Here is a 16,368-nt window from a genome sequence, read left to right on the forward strand (position 1 = left end):
GTAATTCAAGTTATTTTTTGTTTTCTCTTGAGGGCTTTTGTGTTCTTGAGAATTTTTGCTTAGTTTCTGTCCAAAAGTTGTAGAAGATGGAATCGGGTTCCTTCGTTCTAGAGAATCTGCCATGAGCAAGGGTTCCTCTCGACCTCAGCCCATCCTCTGGATTGTCTGGGTCACCGACACTGTCTAGGTAGAGCTTCGCCACCGTATGGGTCAAACGCCGTGCGAGATGGCAGTGTTGAGATCTCGAGCCCGTCGGGATTCCTAAAAAAGAAGTAGAAAGGGCGGCATACGAATATGAGTGAGGAAGAAGGTGTAATGGATTTAATGATTGGCTACATGAAGATGTAAAATAAACACAATAAATTACCTACGTGTCATGCTATGAATGGAGAATTGCTATTCTTTACTTAACAACCGGACCATTCCCAAGCTTTTCTCTTTAGAATATACCAAACTTTCCAATTTTTGCGGGTTTCTTTAGCAATTTCAGTTGGGTGCGGCTACTCTGCCGCCCCTTCTTGACCGCTGGGCTTACCGCCCAGCGTAAAGTAGTTTTTTTTTTTTTTCTTTTTACATTTTTTTAATATATTTAAATACATTTAAAAAATAAAAAAAATACATCAATACATTTAAAATCACTTCCTTAATCACTAAGTAAAAAAAATAATAATAAAAAAATAAAAAAAAAACAAGCGGTCAAATAGAAATGTCAAATAGAGTGGGCAAAGTAGTGTTTTCCATTTCAGTTCCACTCTGGACATGACGCACAATTTGGGTGCACGTGCACCACCAAACAAACCGGCAAGGGGGTAGTTGGGGCCTTAAATTTGGTGGTAGTTAGAAATTATAAGCTAATTCCTTCCCTTACAAAAGCATGGGACAATCTCTCCTCCCCTCTTCAGGCTATTATTCATTGTTGCTCGAAAAATGGAGAAGAAGATGAAGATACTATGCCTCCATGGATTCAGGACCAGCGGGAGTTTCCTCAAAAAGCAAATTAGCAAATGGGATCCTTCTATCTTCGCTCAATTCGACCTGGTATGTTATGTTAACCCACTTAAATTCTCTTGCTTACCAGCAGCTTTATGCATTTCGGGATTTCTGGATTTTTCATGTCAATTGAAGTAGAATGGTTCTCTTTACTCGAAGAAACCGCAGCTATGGCTGGCAAGTGTTGAAAACCTGGCTTTTAGGCAGATACGTTGAAATTGACATGAAAGAGCTTTATTTACCACATACACAGGTGTTCCCAGATGGTCTTTTTCCTGCCGGAGGAAAATCCGAGATAGAGGGCATCTTCGCACCACCTTACTTCGAGTGGTTCCAGTTTGACAAGGTAAACATCTCTCTGCTGCTGTTTCTAATTGTTGAGGAATAATTCGTGGACAAGGTATTGGACCTGTTTATAAGGAATGAACAATTCTATTTGTAGAACTGATTTTATGAGATGAGTCTTTGCTAATAAGAGGAATTGAGACAAGGATACATATTTTTTTATTAATTAAGGAACAGTCCTTAATTAATTGATTAATTTCAGGACTTCACTGAGTACACAAACTTGGAGGAATGCATCTCATACTTGTGCGATTACATAACAAGAGAAGGTCCTTTTGCTGGTTTGCTTGGATTCTCTCAGGTATGCATCCAAGCTTGTAATTACATCATTAATTTACAAAACAGAGAGTTTTATAATTTGACGTACAACTTTCCCCTTCTCGACTATTTGTTTGAACCTTCAAAGTTTCCAATCTGCTGCTACATTCCAATAAGTTCTATTGTTTCTTGAATGACTCTAATCCATTCTACTACGCAGGGTGCAACGTTGTCAGCCCTTCTGCTGGGCTACCAGGCACAAGTAAGTCTTAACTCTCACTCTATCTTGTCACTCAAATTCACTACATTATATTGAAAGCATAAGTGGGAAATCAGGGAAAGCTGCTGAAGGAGCATCCACCCTTTAAACTGTTCGTATCAGTATCAGGGTCAAAGTTCAGAGACCCAAGCATATGCGAGGTAGCCTACAAAGATGCCATCAGGGTCAAATCTGTACACTTTATAGGAGAGAAGGATTGGTTGAAACTGCCTTCCCAAGAGCTTGCTACCGCTTTTGACAACCCTCTCATCATAAGGCATCCCCAAGGCCATACTGTCCCCAGATTAGGTTGTTTAATCTGCTCAATCCTCTTTCTCAATCTCTGTTTTTATTTTGTGAGTGTGTGTGTGTGTAGCACTGAAGTTTTGGCTGCCTGACTGATCCGGGTGTAATTGGCAGATGAGGTTTCCACAGGGCAGATGCGCAACTTTACAGCAGAAATCATCCGAGAGAGCATTGAGAAGAAGCATGAACTGGAAAACGGGGAGGTAAAAGTTGATTCCGAGGAGAGAAAGCCAGAAGAAATGAGTAAGATCAATAACCAAGAAAAGAGTGCAATGGACATAAACAAGAGGGAACTCGAAATTGCCGAGGCAGTCAAGGCCTGAAAATCTCAAACCTGAAAAATAAGTGTGCTCTTTCCAATAGTTTTTAGCTCAAATCAATGGATCCAGATTGGTTTATGTGTGGTGAATGCGTTTTGTTTGGAATGGATTGTCCTCGACTGATCACATGCCTTCCATATATAAATACAATGAATAAGATGTAACAAGTATTGAAACAAAAAATATCCGAGCAATGTGCCTTACAAAGGTTTGATGGAGATATTTCAGATGTGTTGTGGGTCTGAAAACAAATCCTACAGACTCTGTTGTCCATTGTTTTATGGAGAGATTTTAGCAGTAAACCGTTTATATACAGTTTATCTGCAGCATTATACTTATTTTTCCCGTTTGATCTATACTCCAGCACTCCAATAGCCAGTTCACTTGATCGATGTCATGCCCACATCTTGCTCTGGTAGATCAAGCTCCTAAATTTAATAGAATGTAGAAAATCATCTCAGAATTCGATCTTATGAATGATTCAATACAGGCCATTACGATTTAAGCTGAATAACATGGGCAAAAATAATATAATAAGCAGAAGCTGAGAATGATGAGATGCATCCCAATATTGATAATCTAACACAAAACATATGCAAACACAGTGGGATGAGAGAAGAGAAGGCCAGGAAGAGAGTAGGAACGGGCCGGGTAGGTGAGGGCGCGGGGGAAGCTCTGAAGATATCATGCTTGGAGAAAAGGGGTTAGGTGAGGGGAAGCTCCTGAGACATCACGTTTAATGTGTTTTTCTGAGCAATCTACTCCGTTAAACATCGGGTTTAAGAGTGTAAGGCTGCGTTTGGTTGTAAACTTTAATTAAGTTAAGTTGAATTTAATTTAATTTTAAGTTGAATCTAACATTTAAACATTTAACTTTTAAATTATTAAATCTATCTCAATTTAAAATTTTCTTACATGAGATCTATAATTTTTTTTTCAATTTCTTATAAAAAGTATTAAATTTACTTTAATATCTAATCACACTTTAAATTTAGTTTAGATGAATGTATATAATTTTTTTTACTATTTAACTCATTATTATTTATAAAAAATTAAATTTAACTTAACTGAACTAACTCAACGTTGAAATGCAATCTAGGTTAGCATTTGACCGAGACTTAAAGCTGCCACGATGCGCGCAGTACTATACATACAAGCTATCAGTGTCGTTTATATCGGCATGCATGCAGTATGCTCCCTTTTCTATTTCTTACGAGCTATGCTCTACTTCAACTACTGGAACGGTTCGTTTGGGTCGTGGAATGTTTTACTATTTATTATTTTATATTATTATTTATTATTATTTAATATTTTATTATTATTTTTTTTCTATTATTTATAAAATAGTTGAGATTAGCTCACTTTTCGAATATTCTATAAATAATAATAAAAAAAATAATAAAAAAATAATAAATAATAATAAAAAATAAATAATAAATAACAAATAAGATATTCATCAATACCCAAACTAACATCATTTCCCTTTGAGCCATAATGGGTCTAATTTTGGGTTAGAAGCAGTCCAGCTGCAGCAAACATAAAGGTCTTTTGTTTGTAGGTCTTTACCAAAAAGCTTTATTAATTAAAGGGTCTTGCCACGTACTCTGCCGCCTGAAGTATACCGATGAAGTTACTCCATTGACGTGGCCTTGTTTGGCCATGTCATCGAAAAAAAAAGTCAAAATACGAAATCGCTTTTTGTCCAAGTCAATGGGGCCGCCAATTTCATCGTCACACTTCAGGCGACATAGTAATTTTTTCCATAATGAAAAAAATAGTTTAGTTGTGTGGTATCTGCACGTGTTAATGTGCTTTTAGACTATTAAAGGTGAGTTTGGTAACAAAATCACGAAAGTGTCTTTTTTTTAGACACTTTCAAATGTTTCCAAATCCATTACCTTTGTTGTCCAAAACAACTTAATTAAGGATTGATGAGAATTGCTTGCACAGTTGCACTCACGAATAATCTCTAACCTAACGAGTCAGAATTGAAAACAATGCCGGGCAGTCGAGGATGTTTGAACCAAAAACAAAGAAACAAGATGTTCCTTCCTCGAGGCTTATTTTAAAGAACAATGTTACGTACAATCTTTAAATGGAGACGATAATACAAGTTTAAGTAATTTTATTTATAAAATTTTTTAAATTATAAAAATATTTCTTTTAAAATAATATTTTTTCTCATTTAATAAAAGGTCTGTACATACAATCCTTAATAAGAACTGTAAATAAAATTTCTCTATTTAAAAATGCAGTAGTACTATGGTAAATCCCAAATATCGCGGTATGATCCTCGTCTTTATCTATGGAACGTCGTTTTTGGTAATTTCCTTTCTCTGATCATTTGTGATTAGGTTTTTTCTTGAGACATCTTAAAATAGGAAAATGTTATTTATACTCGTAATTTTATTAACATAATCATACGTGTTGATGTGTCAGCTACTGAAAATGGTGAAACTTTTAAAATTCAAAATTTAAAATTCAAATTAAAAAAGAAAAGACTAATAAAATGGAATGCTACCATAGTTTGAATTTCATTTTGTTCTGATTGAAATGGCCAAAGTTTTGATGTAATATCCGGTATACTATACAATGTATACATCACTCATTCGCTTTCGTTCTAAATTCTGGCTCGACCAATTTTAAACTACATTCTGGATTGTTTAAATGATAGTTTTGTAATTTTCTTCTATTTGGATTACATTTTTATAAATATCAAATCTAAATAGCATTCATATAATTTTAAAATCTAAAAAGTAGTTATGTACTTGATTTTTTTGTAACTTTAAACATTTCCCTCACTCACTCTCTCCCTCTCTTAATCTCAATATTTTTAATAATTTCTTGACTCTTTACTTTTTCTTTGTTTTTTCTAAGTCTCAACTCAAGTTTATGATTTTTTTTAATATTACCTTTTAACACAAATATCTCTACCATCTTCTTAATGTTTTCAATGTATATTCATTAATTTAGAAATTTTCAATTCTTCCACACACACATGCAAGTATACACACACACAAATACATAATATACATACTTACATATATATATATGCATTTCTTTTAACAATTACAGTTTATATATATATAGCTAATCCTGAAATGGTATGTTGAAATGTACGGATACCGTAATATTCTATTACAATACTTAAGTTAGAATGATCATCGAAACAGAACTTAAAACATTTGCTGCTGCTCAATAAATATTGTGTACAAAATTGTACCTACATGTAACACTACTCTTTAAAAAATAAATGTTGGTTCAATTCAAACAAAAAAAGGTGCTTTTGCCTATTGTAAGGGTAGGTTTGGGGGGTGAGATGAGAATTTTGTGTTTTGTTTTGAAGGTTAAAATATTATTATTGTTTTGGGATTTGAAAAAGATGTATTGAGATTTTAAAAAGTTAAATTATTTATTATATTTTGTATGGGGATTTGAAAAATGTGTAATGATGAGATGAGATGATAATTTTATGTTTTGTTTGAGGTCCCAAACCTGCCCTAAGTCTAGTCTTGTCCTTCCATTGGTTGATTTACAGTTCAATTGGTATGTCCATGTCCGGCTCCTTATAAAAAGTAGGGTGAGATCATAAGTTTGAACTCTAATAGAAATTTCATAACTTTATAAAAAAATTGAAAATACCATCCTCGTTTGTGTCTACTTCTTTTCCCGTATAAAACCCAACGCTTCTTTTGATCTACACTAAACCAAATCTACATCTCTCTCTCTCTCTCTCTCTCTCTGAGTTTTTAAGGCTCTTCCCTTTCGCCGCTTTGTTCCTGGTTTTGCTCGCATATATGAAGGATTCTAACGACGGTGGGTTTGAAACTAGGTAAGGTTGTAACGTCCAGCTCTCGAGGGTCTGGAGAGTTAACTCATGTTACCTGATAATCAGCTCCAACACTGCTAAAAAACTTCCAAAAACTCCAAATCAAGCGTAAACACTTACAACTTAAATAATCACACAAACTCATTTATCAAATCTTCGATATAATCAATTCTTCAAAAAACCCTGCAATCAAAACACAATAAAATTTCTTAACAAACATCGTCAATACTCATTGAAACTTTCTGATATTAACCCACTATTCTTAAGACATCTCACCCAATGCTTCATAATCTGATCCTTAGTTTGAATATTCAAAATTATATGAAAAATATATGGAGATAAGGGGTGAGTTATCAACAACTTAGTAAGCAGATGACATATATTAGTGTGTAAACATGAGCATTTACAGAAATTAAAATGCAGAACAAAATATTTTCATTTTCAGAGTGCAGAAGCAAAACACGTTATTAAAATATTAGAGCGAAGATTTAGAAATAATTTCATTCAAAAATATTCTTTGGCATAGCATAAATGATCACCATCATCATCAGAACATCATATCAGAACAGAGGCCATGTATAACCCTCGTGGTAGGGTTGTGCATCTGCAGATAGCCAAGCAGAACATAAGTCACTCTGTCACCAAGGTGTGCACTCAAAACAGAGACCACTACTATAACCCGTGACAGGGCTATATCCACTATTATTACCCGTGGTTGGGACGTATCCACTATTATTACCCGTGGTTGGGCCGTATCCACTATTATAACCCGTGGTTAGGCCGTATCCACTATTGTAACCCGTGATTAGGCCGTATGCTACTATTATCACCCGTGGTAGGGCCGTAACTGAACAGAGTGGAAACATAATCAAATTCAGAATCAGAGAGTCATGCCAAAGGTTTTCAAAAATCACGTCTTATACAAACAGAGTACTGAACAAAATCATATCACAACATAATTTATGCACAAATTTCATATTCGCTCTCTTTTTCAAAGGTCGGAAACAGAATGTCAAAAATAAGCTCATGTCTACACCAGTCATGATAGAAAATACTTTCTTCTTAAACAGAATCTCATGAGTAATGCAGAACAAATAACTGAGGTAGTTCAAATTTCTTTTCAAAATCAAATATGTATATTTTTCAAAAATAACCTCAGCTCATTTTATTTTAATGCAAAGTCTAGCATAGGAACCCCGCATACCTGAAATTCTTAGCTTTCAAAAATTTCCTCAAAATGCCGAACAAATATTAATCGTCACCTATAAAAATCACTGAATTTTCGTAAATTTTCAATCAATCACGTATTTCGATATTTAAACCTAAATTGCTAAAGGAACCTATTTTAAATCCTCAAAACCTAAAATTCTCACAATTCCTAAAATACCTTCAGTTTCTAAAACCATCAATATCCACTTAATCGAATTCGTACCGAATAATAGATTTAATCGAACAAGTGTTAGGACAATTACGAAACTCAATAAAAAGTAATATTTAAAATATCTAAAGTACCGACAACGTATTATAAATTAATAGAATACTTAGACTACTTTAAAAATCTTATAAAATACGCCATGAAAAACTCCTCTCTTAAAAAATAGGTTTACTTCATTTAGTTAACAATATTATTAAAATATTATCTCCACAAAAATAATATTTTATGAAACTAAAGATACCACCCATTTAAAGTACATAACCCAAAAAGACCTATAATTCGAAAACAAATATCTGGAAAGTACATTATATAATATTACTCAGCTTGGTAATATCTGGAAAGACCTATAATCCAAAAACAGATTGGTAATATTACTCAGCTATTAGGTTAACATTTTATATATATATATAAAGATGAACAGTAGTGAATAGTAACAAAAACAACGTTTTCTTTTTCTCGTTGCTTCTTCCGATTCTATTCTGATATTCAGTTCAGATTTTACTCATCTTCCTCGTTCAGTTAGCATGCAAAATATCTTATACATGTAAAATATCTAATCTTCTTTACATATATAACAGATGAAATATCAGATCTACACTTAGATCTCAAATTTACAGAACAATTCAAATTTACAGAACATTTCTCAAACTCAACTCAACGAAGAAAAAAATTTCCCGTACTCTTCAGATTTCTTCCACCCGTTGGTATGCATTTCTCATCTAATCTCACCTCTAACTTCTCCATTTTGTTTTTTTTTTCCTGTTTCTCGCATATTTTTTTCTTCTTTCTCCGTGTGCGTTTCTGTGGGGGAGACGGAGAGCTGCGCGTGGGGGACTCCGAAGGTGGGTGTGATGGTCGCCGCCTTGAAGGGGACTCGTCGGTGGTGGTCGTGAGGTTCGGTGGCCACGTACGGCGGTGTAACGTGAAACAAATGGGTGAAACCCATTTCCGTTCGGTCTCCGTGGGGGAGACCGAGGGCTGCGCGTGGCCCACTGCGAAGGCGGCTGGGATGGTCGCCGCCTTGAGGGGGACTCCTCCGTCGTGGTCGTGACCGTCGGTGTCGGCGTACGGCGGCAGAAACTCAAAAAAATCAAAGAAACCCATTTCGGTTCTCCTTCCACGGAGGAGATCCATGGCTGCGCGTGGGGAACATTGAAACTGCCAGGGATGCTCGCCGGCGTAAGGAGAACACGCCGATGTTGGCCGTGACGATAGCCGGGACTCGGCGGCGCCGGGCAGCGTTGGAGGAGAACCAGCCGTGCTCCGGACTCGCCTACGAGAGAGAGAGAGTTTAAGAAAAAATAATTGTGTCAAATACATTGAATAAGTATTTATATATCCTACAATTTGCCATCTGAAAATGTTCAATAATAATATTTTCTTTTCTTTTCTTTACAACTATACTTTTGTTTTTACTATAATATTATATTGTTGAATTTTTTACATAGGTTGAACTCCGTGAAGTTGAAAGTGGAAACAAGATATCCCAACAACAAGCTACTCATAAAAGTATCAAAAGTATGGATCCTTTAACTTCTTAATTTCATACTGTAAATTAATAACTGAAATAATTTATTTTGCTTCATTGATTTTAGAATTTTTTAAGTCAATTATTTAATGTCATTTATTCAATATTTATTCTGCATGAACTTTGAACTGTTTCAAATTATAATTTCGAATTAGTTTAAAAATTATTTGAAGGTTTTTACATTATATATTATTTATATGACATAATTTAATTTAAAAAATAAATTTTTAAAATTTAAATCTTATGTATTCAAGATAATATAACTAGCAGCAAAAATTATATTTAAAATTGTAACACAGTCAATTACATTAATAAAATGTACAAATAAAACATAAAAGTGGCTACATATAGAATTTTTATATAGGAAAATTTTATCAACAAATCTATTTCTATATGTAAATACTTATATCAATATTTATAGTTTTACCTATATAATTATACAGAATCAATTATTGAAATATTAAAAATTTTAAAAATTGAAATTTAAATTAAAGATTTTGATAAAATAGAGTACGTACTTATTAAAAATAATATTGTATATAAACTTATACTCTAAAAGATGCTTGAAAAATAAAATAAAATAATAATTTTGTGAATATTCAATGATAAATTATTTCGGCTATATACAACAATAATAAACAGTACCACAATAATAAATGAATTTTACTACACAACTTCTATCACATTTTACATTTTATACTTTTTTAAATTTTTTAAATTTTTAATATTTTTTTAAAAATTTTTTTGTGAGTTTATTCTTTTTAAATTATTTCAAATTTTCTATTTATTATACATATAATAAATATTTGATAAAAAATAATAAAAATTAAAAATAATATGGAGTGTAGAGTGTTAGAAGGTAGTGAAGATTTTTTTTATAATAAATACTACTAACCAATACAAATAGTAATTAACAGTGCTATAATATGTGATACAATAATAAACAGTACCGAACATTACTCATGAACAATAATAAACAATTACAGTAATAAACAGTTCTAAACAGTAAAATAAATGATAAAATTTTATTAAATATTTTAAAAAATTAAAATCATGTAAATAATTAGAGTTTTTAATATAATTTAAATCTCATAATATTTTTAATTAACTAAAATCATTTTATCTAAATGATTTTCTATCATTATAATATCTTTAGAATTTTTAAAATAAAAGAGATTTACTTTAATAATGAAAAATGTGAGAATAATATAAAAATAAAATATTCTGAATTTTCTCAATGCTCCTTGGGTCATTGAATATTACGGTTGAATTTTACAACTTGTATTTTAAAATATGCTTCAAGAACAAAATGAAATAAAAATTTTATGAATATTAATAATAAAGTTTGTAAATAATAGAGATGTACTTTCCGATTAAATAATTATTAGATTTTAAAAAATAAAAGTTTAGTAGTGGTATTAATGAAAGTTTTTATATATATAAACTTGAGACAAGAAATTCTACCGATAAATTTAGTTCTATATGTAAATACTTACATCAATATTTACAGTTTTACCCATATAATTATACATAATCAATTAGTAAAATATTGAAATTTTTAGAAATCAAAAATTTAATTAAATAATTTGATAAAATATAGTACACATTCAATAAAATTAATATTGTGCATAAACTTGTATTTTAAAATATGCTTCAAGAACATAATGAAATACAAATTTTATGAATATTAATAATAAAGTTTGTTAAAATATTTTTAAATTATAATTATGTAATTATACTTCTTTTACTATTATTTTACTACTAAGCAAATTTTTTTTCCTTTTGTTATTTATATCTAAATTAAAAACCTCATAATTTATTCTGATTACATATTATATAATAAAACTAATTGAATTAATCAATATAATCATATAATTTAATTACATTTCGACATAATCAAATGTTATATCTTATTAGTTATATATGCATGTTTATAGAAACAATTATGTAATATTTAGTCGTTTTAAACTCTACTTTCAGTAACCAAAAAAACAATTATATAATATTCACTTTTCTGACTTGCTTAAACATATAGTCTGTCTAAATCTATTATCAGAGACTTTAAACAATTATAGTTTACTTAAACAATTAATTATGTTATCTTCATAGACCTTATCATTAAATTCTCTTATTCTACATTAGATGTTTATATTTTAGAATAACCTAATACAGGGCAAACGTGCATCGCACGTAAATACACTGCTAGTTATATATATATATATATATATATATAAGAAAGACAGTTCAAGAAACACCAATGGTATTCTAAAGATTTTGCAATGGCAGCTTGGGCTCTTTTAAAAACAAACTGTAATTTAATCGAAAGGGTTTCTCGGAAGCTACACAACTTAGAAAGGATTTAAGGGTAGTTTAGTAATTAAAGGAAAACTTGCAAGCAATTTGGGAAGGACCGAAAACGGAACAATACAAGAGGATAAAAGGCTTACGTGAGAAGGAAAATCGTGCGACTTGAGCACTCCGTCGAAAATGACACTGGGTATGGAGCAGAGAGAGGCGGCGGCAAGAGGCTGGGCGAGGTGGCTGGGGTGGTTTCGGCAGCGTGATAAGCAGCTAAGTAATGATAGAGAGAAAGCAACCGTGAGGGAACAAATATGGAGGAGTAAAAACAGAGGTCTTCGGCTCTTTATGCAGGCGGCTACTGGTCTCGCGTTGGCTGGGCACGGAGGAGTTTCAGGAGCATGTACCTACTAGTGTCGCTTGGTGGTGCATGGTGGCAAAGGGAGGAAGCGTACGGGATGCTCTGTTTTTGGTATAGAAAACAGAGTATTCCAAGGGGTTGGGGAAAGATTCACAGCTAGCTATCGGTGGCTTACGGTTTCACATGGGGCGGGGTAATGGCCAGTGGCTTCCATCGTGCAGGGGGAAACTCGCACAGGGTGGTTTTCTGTTCTGCTGCGTGCACATGGGCATTGGTTTTCCTGATGCAGCAACACACGGAAAATGACGCCAAGTTGTGTCTCGGCTGTCTCGTTTGCGACAGTGGAGTGGTGGTTGACGACAGTAGCAATGGCTGGAACTTGGTGGAGTGTTTGATGGAGGCTGAGCCATAGTGTAAGCATATTGCGAACATACGTGTGCGGTGGAGGCGTTGGGCTGATTTTCGAATGGTGGGAAGAAACTAAGGGTGTTGTGGCTTGGTGTTTTGTAGAAAGTATATATATATATATATATTATATAAAGGTGATTGAACGTAAAAAGAAACCCTAGAGTCGTAGGAGACGTGTGTGCGGATGGAAAAAGAGTCGTGCGTGTGCATGAAGTGGATAAAAATACACTAGAGACGTGTGTGATCATGCATGCCATGGGCGACAGGAAACTTTGGTGTAAAAAAAAAATATAGACGGAAAAAAAAATTTAAAACGTGTAGGGAAGTTAATGTGTGAAAAAATAAAATAAACTAAAACAAAATAAATAAATAAATAGAATTGAGCTTGGTTGGGTTTGGGTGTTACAACGGTGAGGTTCCTTTTTCGGATGACCCAAACAAGCACTACAACACAAATTGTCTTTTGTGACAAAGGAAACCGTCACTTAAAATAACCAAAATATCACTAAAGGTATTTGGTGATGGTTTGAAACCGTCATCTAATGTGCGTCACAAAAAATAATTGGTGGCGGTTTATTGTTGAACCGTCACTAAAAATATTTTTAGTGAGGTTGGAGGTGTTCCGTTTGGTGTAATGTTCAAACTTTCTCTTTTTTTGTGACAGTTGAGATCTGTCAAAGAAAGTCACGTTTGAACGTCCAATCTAACGTTCGAACGTCAACCCGACCGATTGGCGTTCGAATGCCAAAAGTTGACGTTCATTGAATATAGTTCAAACGTATCATCTTTACGTTCAAACTTTATATGTCCGAGCGTTAACTGCAATATACATTCAAATATCCATTCGAACGTTAAAGTACCATTGTTCAAACATAACGGGTATAACGTTCGGACATTACGTCGAATGATAATAAAGAAGCGTTTGAACACAAGTGGTACGTTCGGATGTTTGTTCGAACATTAATCGTTTAAACATTCAAACGTTTTGTTCATTTAAGGGTGAGTACGTTCAAACGTTGAGTTGGACGTTTGAACGTTATGTTACAATTCTATGTAATTACGTTTGAACGTTAGTTCAAATGTGAACTAATGTTCAAACGTTTTTTATTTACATTCGAACGTACAGATCAGAAATACTAATTTCATAAAATTAAAAACATATCAATTGTATCATATTACACACCATCAATTAACAACTAACAATGTCTTATAAAGTTTCAAAATTATATATTAAAATAAGTTATATACACTGATAAAATTCATTTCTTCTTCTTTCCTCGCTCACCGCAATTCTGTTGCAACGACATAACAAGTTTCATTTACACCATCATCTCCCGCTGCACTTACTCTTGGATTTCACTGCGTATTCTTTCCTCCTAGTCTCTCTGTTGGTCCTGCAAACGCACCTCTAAATGAGACTGTCGCTCTAAGAGAGACTCTAGCTCTTACTATCTCGACCTCATATACTCATTCTCGCATCGTGTAGCTTCTAAATCTTTGGTAAGATTATTAATTTATGAAGTTGATGAGGTTGAGGATGATGAACATCTATGCTTGAAAGATTATCCCAAACCTCTTACCATACTAGACTGCGGCCTGAGCACTTGTGTGAATATGTCTATGTCAGTAGGAGAGGATTCCCCAGAAGCCGACTGCATCTCCATCATTTTTTTTTTTTTTTGCAATTTGAAAGAAAATACACAATATGTAACGTATTAAAAGAAATACAATTAAAAAATAAATTATTCACATGTTGCATAATTTATTTAACAAAATTAACACCGCTTACATAATTATCTACAGTGGTAGGATCCATCTACTTACTACACTCATTAGTGTGAGCAGCAGCATAGACATGAATGGGGAAAAAGTTTTCAGGATCATCACGTTTCTAACAACGCGAGATTAACAATTTTAAAAAGATAATGTTAGTACTTAAATAAAATAATATCAAAAAAATAAATGAATTCTATAATTTTTTAACTACCATTTTTTCAACAAGACGGTGGAATGACCTTGAACCGGCACGATGATGGACAGTCAAAGTGGATCTATTATGTGCATTTGTAGAACTTAAGTGCTACAAAACTAATTAAGAATGTTAACTGTAATATATATACATATAATATATAAAACGAATATAAATGTAGATAATTAAACGATATAAATGTAGAATACTTGATAATCTAGAGATGAGAAAAGATCACAATAATTTCTCCAATCGTTTAACTTCATTTGCTGGAAAGGGGACTGCACAGCCTCTTCCAACGTCTCAAACTTCTTGAAGTGGTCATGACATCGTCCCTTGTGACATCGGAGTAGTGTAGCCATCAACTCATTCACAGTTCTCAAATCCTCGCTACAACCAAAGTCGAGGTCGAATTCATCCTAATAAGTGAATTAGGTAAAAAAACATTATATACTAATCTAGGTGAAAAAAATATACTCTCAAAGTAAACTCACCAGCACACGACTTTGAATGTGCTACTTAATCTCATTCGAAACATCTCGCCATGAGTGCACATAAAATGGAGCATAAGCTCGGACTACTATGCCAATATAAGAGGAAAGCGCTGTTGCACTATCATCCACTCATCCAGTAAAATTATCAGGAATGATGATCTTGAGTTTTATGTGTCTTCTATTTTTCTCAAGAGAGATGCCACGTGTATAGCCACGACCGTGACGAGCGGATGCATCAACAATATAATAATAGTATAATTATAGTTATATAGCTATTGAGACAAAGTATTCATTATATAATTATTTATCAATGACATTTTCGTACTGGTAGGTGTCAACTGGCTGCTGTTCTCTTGCGTGTTAACTTGATCTTTAGGAGCGGATTCCTCAGATGGGGAGTCCTCAATGGGTTCGGGACTTAGACTTGACGGAGGAGGCACATTTCTTCGTTGTCGTTTTGGCGGCATCCTTGGAAATGATTAATTATACCAAAGAAAATTAATTAGAAGAAATTATGAAAAGTATAATATTCTATAGTCACATATATGAATAAAATATTTAGTATTTTTATTCTTCATCTTCGGATGTATTTTCCATGTTTGTTTCATAATCTCCATCAATAACTTCTTCGTCGTCGTCATCAACCTATTCTTCTTACTCCTTATCGACTTCCCCCCCAGATTCTAATTCATCTTCTTCTTCTGACTCTTTTTTTTCTTCTTCCTCACTTATTTGAATTGAATGATCATTTAATACGGACGGGTTGAGATGAACGGGTGAGACGTCATCTCTACACAAGGGGAGCAACTCGAGTGCACCAAGGTCAACAAAAAAGTTAATACCCTCTCCATCTTCTTGATAGACCTCTACATTCGGAGTGTCATCTTCATCTCTACTATTCTCGTAATTTGCACTCTTTCCTACTTCATACATATTTTGAGGGATAAATTTTTGTATAACTCGCCAAGTTATCTCTCCATTATCTTCATCAGTGCTTTTCATTGGATCATTCCAGTAGCTTGACAAGCCAATACGAATGGATCATTTTCGTACCGTTTAGATGTAGTATTGACACTCGTAAAGTGATTATTCCTATGTATCAAAATCCGACCACTGCCTAGATCCCACCAATCACATTTAAAGACATATGTTACAGACCCACCCAGATATTTCAATCAGATAATTTCACGTATGAAACCATAATAGTCAATATCATCTATTTCATGACTCCCCTCGACTAACACACCAGAGTTTTGAGTCTTTCTATTAAGTTCACGGTCCAAAGTATGGAATCTACAACCTGAGACTGTGCATGTAAGTGCTCTGTTTAAGGGACCACGGGCCAATGCATACAATTCAGGACAAACTGATTCGGGATTATGAGCGCGTTGTTCCAAAATCTAACAATTGAAATAATATATATTTATTAAAAGTTACCCAGAGTTAAAAGTTTCAAAATGTATATATATATAATTTTAGTTCATGCACGTTGTTTAAACCATTCGGGAAATTCTTCCTCATGTCTTGCCTCTATATTCTTTACTCCTTCCGTCTGAAATTTGTCCATG

At 33.4% G+C, this 16,368-nt stretch overlaps 1 protein-coding gene across 1 annotated transcript; it reads left to right on the forward strand.

The window, feature by feature from the left end:
• The first annotated feature begins 859 nt into the window (after window positions 1-859).
• LOC108988379 (dihydrofolate reductase-like) lies at window positions 860-2,816 on the forward strand. Its single transcript, XM_018961626.2, has 6 exons — window positions 860-1,038; window positions 1,244-1,336; window positions 1,538-1,636; window positions 1,814-1,855; window positions 1,930-2,161; window positions 2,273-2,816. The coding sequence occupies exons 1-6, from the start codon at window positions 928-930 to the stop codon at window positions 2,479-2,481; spliced, it is 786 nt and encodes a 261-aa protein (XP_018817171.2). The 5' UTR covers window positions 860-927; the 3' UTR covers window positions 2,482-2,816.
• Window positions 2,817-16,368: the final 13,552 nt, after the last annotated feature.

Source organism: Juglans regia, chromosome 3 (genome assembly GCF_001411555.2).
Source record: "Juglans regia cultivar Chandler chromosome 3, Walnut 2.0, whole genome shotgun sequence".
NCBI lineage: Eukaryota > Viridiplantae > Streptophyta > Magnoliopsida > Fagales > Juglandaceae > Juglans > Juglans regia.